The 6757-nt window shown below is 52.7% G+C and overlaps 1 protein-coding gene across 1 annotated transcript in view; it reads left to right on the top strand.

Annotated features, from left to right (window-relative positions):
- LOC104529021 (protein CEPU-1) overlaps nt 1-6757 on the top strand; it is a gene marked incomplete at its 5' end in the record, with an annotated part of 52152 nt that overhangs the window by 38330 nt on the left and 7065 nt on the right. The window contains one exon of the mRNA XM_010173197.1: nt 5957-6091. Within this exon, the coding sequence (XP_010171499.1) occupies nt 5957-6091 (135 nt within the window). The remainder of the gene's footprint in view (nt 1-5956; nt 6092-6757) is intronic.

The raw sequence follows: 6757 nt of genomic DNA, 5'->3' as shown, positions 1-6757 counted from the left end.
ACGCTCCGGTAGCGGAGCTGCCCGTGCGACGCTACTAAATCACCCACCCTGCGTTTTTCCTCCCGCTGCCGCAGCGCAGGAGAGGTGAAGTGGGTCTCAGGCGCCAACAATTCGCTCTTATTACCTTTGTGGGTTTTATTTATTTACTATAAACTGTTATAGGAAAGTCATCACTACGGCATCGGAGTGACGTGTGGAAATATATGGCTCTCGGTTCTAGCGCCTCACTTGGAGCCGGGAGTCGGCGCGATGTTAATTTTTATTGCTAGAAGCAGCCGTAAATTGATAGTTGGGAATCGCTGTAGGGATTGTAATTAACTAGTTACTATTTCACCTCCAAAAGGAGCAATGTTTCACGCTCTTACTTTTACTTATCTGGAATCAGTCGCTGTCAACATTGGCTGAAGCCTGTATAAAGATTTATAGACCTTAGAGGTAAATATTGACTAATGGGCAGCTTGGCTTAATGTTCACCTTGAAGGACAATAAATTGTGTTATTGATTGTAGCGAGATGTCAATATCTGCATTGTTGTAAACATTTTAATAAAATTATCTCCATAAAATATTCTTCTCCTCCGGCCAATCCCGCCTAATCGGATCGGCGCCCAGCAAATGCAGTGTAGCGTGTCAGGACCAGCCTTGGGACTCAGGGCATCCAGAGATGAAACTCATGGTGGGACAGTCGCTGAGGTTGCGGGTTTGAGCTTTAGAGGTGGAAGTATTGTAGTTGAGGATGGCTGGGCTGACTCGCCTCGATCCACAGTGCAGGGAGTTGACACGAGCACATGGCAGCATGAAAGAGATACCATCGCTGATGGGTGTCACGTGCCATGCAGTTGGTGTGATGTGCCACACGGCTCGGGGAAGGGAGCGCTTCTTTAGGGTTGTGGTCCTCAGGAGCTGGTACAGTCCATGGGAGCAATGATGGTCAGTGGCAGGACACCATGGCAGAGCGCAGCACCTTGCTTCCAGTTTGGCAAAGCTTCTTTAACAGCATTGCAGGCAGCGTTCAGCCAGGGAAAGCCATACGTCATGTGTCCTGGAGACCTGAACATGGCTGCAACGGTGAGCCAGGGGATGGTGGCGTGTAATTAATTTGGGAACATGTGTTCGCTTTCCGGTGAGTTATTATCTTGTCAGAGGCTCAATGGAAGCAAACGGGTAGGAGGAGGCAGAAGAGAGACAAGTCGGGCTGGGAAAACAAGGAGAAGCAAGGGAAGGAGAAAGGCAAGGAGGGAGGAATGTGGATGCAGGAGGCATCAGCAGCATGCAGGACCCCAAGCACAGCGTTGCCAACTCTTGGGTCTGCCTCGATACTTCGTGCCAGACCTGAATCTTGCCTCCACAGCTCCTCCACCGCCGTGTCGGCCAAACTCCCCTGAGCTGGGGCTTTGTAACTTGTGGCAGCAACCGCTGCCTTGTTGATGGCGACGTCTGTAGCGTGCCCACAGTGGTTTATCTGCACCACGCGAGAGACGTCGCTGGGTTATTTATAACTCTGTGTTTTGGGCTGCTGGCTGCCGAGCTCCCCGGCTCTGCTCATGATGTGGGCTATTCATTACGCATCGAGTCTGTCTTAGCTGTTTTGTAGCTCCGGGCTGAGTTTCCCCCCCTGCTCCTTTGTGCTTGTGCTTCCCCTTCTCTTGTTTTTTTGTTTGGTTTTGTTTTTTTTTTAAAGGAGATCTGCAGAGTTGCACGTCTAGCAAGTCCTAAATAGCGCCTGGCTATTCTGGTTTTCCATCTCCTCAGCTCGCACTGGGTTAGTTCTTCATCCTAGGCTGATGAGCAAGGATTATGCTTTTGTCTAGTCTGTGGCTGTTCCATTTCTGGCTTGTATTATATTATTAGTATTAATAATAGTAACGATGGGTGCTGGCTGTGCTGGTTTTCTAGCTCGTGAGCAGATGAGAGCTCTCCGATTAATTCCTGCGATATTTCAGCTCCTAATTGAGCTTTAGCAGAGACAGACTTGAAAAGTTCCCACCATCAATTCAGGCAGAACAAGGCTGGTACTGGCCGGGGGCAGTTCTTGGAGGCAGGTGGTCCTGGGCCCGCCTTGCTCCGAGTATCCCTGAGCTCCGGGTGCTTTTGGAGGCAGGGACCATGGCAGTAGGGTGCCCATCGCTTTGCTCTAGCTCCAGCCTCGGGCTAGCACTGGGAGCAATCCCAAACAGCCTGATAGATGTGAGACTGAGTGGACAAATAACCCCACCTCAAACCTGGGCTTCACCCAAAGCAGCATCCTTGTCCCCGTGCAACCCAGCAAGCAGATAAATGTCCCCGCCAGCCCTGAGGGACCCCAGCAGCCACGGTGACATGGGCACCCTGTTGCTTACTACGAAGCAAGGTCTGCACTTGCAGATTGTGTTTGTTTAACCCTGGCCATGCTCCCTTGGTCCTGTCTATTTGTTTTTTCCATGCCTGGCAGTCACTAATGAATGAGGTTTGTCCAACTATCAACAAGACTTCCCATTATAAATAGGCCAAAAAGCAGAGGCCAGGGAACCGAGCGGTCTGGCAATTACTCTTGGTCCACGCTTTACGGACCCGGTTCTTCTGCAGAGGCCCTTGTGTGGGAGGGGACAGGGGACACAACGGGTGTCCTAGTCACCTGGCGTTGTGTGCTTTGCCAGTCTGAAGCAGTGGCCTTGGAGTGGGGATCCCTCATGTCACCTTATTCCTTAACGTGCAAGAACTGGTGCTTAGGAGGCAGGATCTGGCCAAACTCTCTAGCAGGGATGGTCTTCCCAATGCTATTGTCATTGTTGTCTAAACGGCCTTCCAGTACCTGAAGGGGCTACAAGAAAGCTGGGGAGGGACTTTTCATAAGGGCAGTTAATGACAAAACAAGGGGAAATGGGTTTAAGCTGAAAGAGGGGAGGTTTAGATGAGATATTAGGAAGAAGGTCTTCACCGTGAGGGTGGTGAGACACTGGAACAGGTTGCCCAGGGAAGTTGTAGATGCCCCCTCCCTGGAAGCGTTGAAGGCCAGGCTGGATGAGGCTTTGAGCAACCTGGTCTAGTGGAAGGTGTCTCTGCTGCTGGCAGGGGGGTTGGAACTGGATGATCTTTAAGGTCCCTTCCAATCCAAACCATTCTATGATTTCTATAAACATGAGTAATACCAGATGGGCTCTGGGCAAAAGCAAGCGTCAGCTCCAGCTCAAAGCATCCCGTTTGGGTTCGGGGCGGGCTCTGCACATCAGGGTGGGTGGGTCATAGCCAAAAATCCCACAGGTGCCAACGCAAAGGATGCCAGACCCTGAAACCCCGATCTCTTTACGCTCTACCTCTACGTCGGCCAATTACCGTGCACATATCTCAGACTTCAGCACTATGCAGGCGCAGAGGAAGCCTTCATCTCTCAATTTCCTGAGCTTTTACAGGTGGAAAGCTGACCCTCGCAGTTACTTTAATGAAGTCTTTTTTGCTGGGTAATGAAATGCACTCGAGTCACTTTGCTCCCAGATCAAACCGGGGACGTACGCTAAGGCGAGAGCTAATTCTTGCCGCACGCGAGCCGGCTCGGGGAGGAAGGGCCTTTGGTTAGTTAGGAAGCGGAGTGTTATCTGAAGCTTTGCACAAACCGGAGTCAGATTGGCGCACGGAGCATCAGAAGGCCACCGGCTGTGTCGTTATTTTATCAGCAGGCAGCGCTGTGCTACAGAGAAGCCCATTCTAGGTCAGCCATAAAAGGGATTTATTTTTTATTTCCCCCTCCCTCTCTCCTTTTTTTTGTTGTTTTTTTTTTTTCAGCACACAGTGTTTCAGGCTCGCTAGGTGTGAGGCTGCTATTTGTGTGACTCCAAAGGATATTGATTTTGGGGTAACGCCTTCCTATTTTGCCCTTCAGTTGTGCTGAGTACTGATGAGCTCAGCGGTTTTGACCGTGATCCGCTCAGGTGGGAATTTCAGCACAAGGCTGAGGCTGCGGATGGAAGTTGGCAATTCATTCTGGCAGGTTGCACGGGAAAACTCGCTTCACCCCTTTCCAAAGCTCACGGGGCACTACAGGGCTGCCTTCCCAGTTGGATCAGCCTGGGATAGCGGGATGCACACAATCCCAGGGCTGCCTCACCCCTTTCCAAAGCTCACGGGGCACTACAGGGCTGCCTTCCCAGTTGGATCAGCCTGAGATAGCAGGATGCACACAATCCCAGGGCTGCCGTGCGCAGGCATCTGCCACGAGGTCTGGTGCCGGGGAGAGCCAAGGTGTGATTTCATTACGGCTGAACATATTTACCGTAGTTTGAGCTGACAGTAGCAGCACCTGGGATTGCAACAGCGGCAGGATCCCAGCGAGTACCCGGGATGCTCGCCCTGTCGAACTGTGCCAGGGAATTACAGACTTTGCCTCAAGAGCTGGGTTGGGGCTCCATGTGCAAATCTTGTGATTTCAAGACGACCGCCTCGGCGAGCGGTAACGCGTGACCACGCTCACTAGTGAGGCGCCGCGAGAAGGGATGCTATCAAAGTATCAGCTGGTGGGATGCAGCCCCGGCAGGAGCATCCCACGTGTGTACTTTGCATGGATTTGTTTAGGAGCAAGATGCATACGGTTCGGCAGCCAAGCGTGGATGTGCAAATCTTGTGATTTCAAGACGACCGCCTCGGCGAGCGGTAACGCGTGACCACGCTCACTAGTGAGGCGCCGCGAGAAGGGATGCTATCAAAGTATCAGCTGGTGGGATGCAGCCCCGGCAGGAGCATCCCACGTGTGTACTTTGCATGGATTTGTTTAGGAGCAAGATGCATACGGTTCGGCAGCCAAGCGTGGCGAGCCGCTGCCCATCGGGTCACGCTAGCGCAGAGATGGAGGTAGCCGGGCGGGAAGCGAGCTTGCCACGTCCCCTGGGGACCTGGGACCTGCGCTTGGCCTCTCTGCCATTGGCACTCGCTCTTAGAAACAGCTGTCCAGAGCTAATTTATTTCCTAATGCTGCAGCAATGTTAATTTATAAATTACACTGGTAATTCGAGCTATTATTAATTTCAGATGGTGTAGGGCAAGCCTAATTAAAATATGACACCAATTGCCACACATATGTACCAAGGACTACCGTTTAAAATTTATAGGAATATTAAGTGTGACACTGGTCTCGGAGATGCTTTGCTCAGTAATTACAGCATGTCGGCTGCAGGAGACCCGATGGGGAACTGTAAACAAAAGGAAAGGAGAAGTTGTCCCCATCGAGGGGGTTATCAAAAACCCGCTCGTGGGCGAGGGGCTTTTTTCCGGGACGTGTGGTGGACGTGTCCTAATTGCCAGGTTTCTTTATTGAACTCTGTGTTTGTTGTCATGCCTCAATCTCCATCAACCTGGAGACTATCACGGCCCAACACCTGTGCCTCGCAGCCGAGCACCGTGGGTTTCCTAGAGCGCTTCAAAGCGAAGCGAGCTCTTGCAAGGAAGGGAGGGAGGGAGGGCTGTAAGATGCCAGACCAAAGGAAAGGATGCTGAGAGCATCTGCCAGGCTTTGAGCGAAACCAGGAGCTGTGGTGTAGCCCGGGCTGGGGAGAGAGGGGCGAGTGCGGTCTCCCCAGAAAGACCACAAAAAATAAGCCTGGAGCAGCACAGGGACAAAGTGTTTCAGCTGAAGGGAGATGTTGGCATCACAACTAATGGGGAATAAACTGGCTGTGAAGTAATTGAAGGTGGAAAATTAGAGAGGGGTGTTTGGGTAGAGCTGGGTGAGCCCAGAGGTGCCGCCCAGTGGGAGGGTGGGGTGGGATGCGCCGATGCCAAGGAGAGATGATTTCAGGTCAGGGTGACTGGGGTGCAGGTTTGGCGAGGACCAAGCCACGGGTTTTCTTGGGGTTGTGGGGTACAGAGACGTGGGTTTGCAGCATGAGTGTCCTAGGGCAGCGTGACACCGTCACAGATGGTGACGGGATGGTGGACACAGGTTTGTTGCACCTCTCCATCGTTCACAGTCCTCTCCTTCTGTCCCTACAGCCGTGGGCTTCATCAGCGAGGACGAGTACCTGGAGATCACGGGCATCACACGGGAGCAGTCGGGCGAGTACGAGTGCAGCGCTTCCAACGACGTGGCAGCGCCCGTCGTCCAGCGAGTCAAAGTCACCGTCAACTGTGAGTCGCCTCAGGGTTGTCGGGGGTTAACCAGGGGTGGAGCAGGTCCCTGTGTCACCCCATAAGGGGGCAGGAAGCAGGGAGAACGCAGCTTTTGGGCCCCAGAGCGAGACAGGCGGCGGCAGTTTTTCGGAGCAGGTGGTGCTTTGCCTCTTTTTCCCCCTTTTTTTTTTGAGCTCCATTTGTTTTCCGCCGCCTCCTCCTCAGCTGTCTCCCATCAACCTGGGTTTTCTGCCTGTGGTGAGATGCTGTGCTGATAACCTCCGGGGAGAGGAGAGAAGTGAGCAGTAAATAGGAAATTTTTTTTCTTCCTTCAGACAAAAATGAGAGAAAGAAAGTGAGCGAGGAAGAAAGCAGCATAATTTGTGCTCAGAGAGAGGTGAAACCCCTCTCTGGATACACCTTCAGCTGCTTGGGGTTAGCACAGGGCACACAGGGTACCCAAGAGCCAGGGTCTCCAGTGCTCGGACAAGCCCTCGCCGGGCTGCAGTGTGGGGTCCCCCACGAGTCCAACAACCCCTGGACAGCAGCGCCAGAGTGGCCAGAGCTGGGCGTGGGCTCGGGGATGATTTGTGCTCCTTCCTAAGCACAGGGAAAGAAAAGAGAACCTGAGGAGCAAGGGGAGGAGGTAGGAATCTCTGAGGCTGCCGGGCACTGAACCCAGCA

The sequence above is a fragment of the Antrostomus carolinensis genome, unplaced genomic scaffold (assembly GCF_000700745.2).
Source record: "Antrostomus carolinensis isolate BGI_N321 unplaced genomic scaffold, ASM70074v2 scaffold24998, whole genome shotgun sequence".
NCBI classification, from domain to species: Eukaryota; Metazoa; Chordata; class Aves; order Caprimulgiformes; family Caprimulgidae; genus Antrostomus; species Antrostomus carolinensis.
This window is presented reverse-complemented; position numbering and strand designations above follow the sequence as displayed.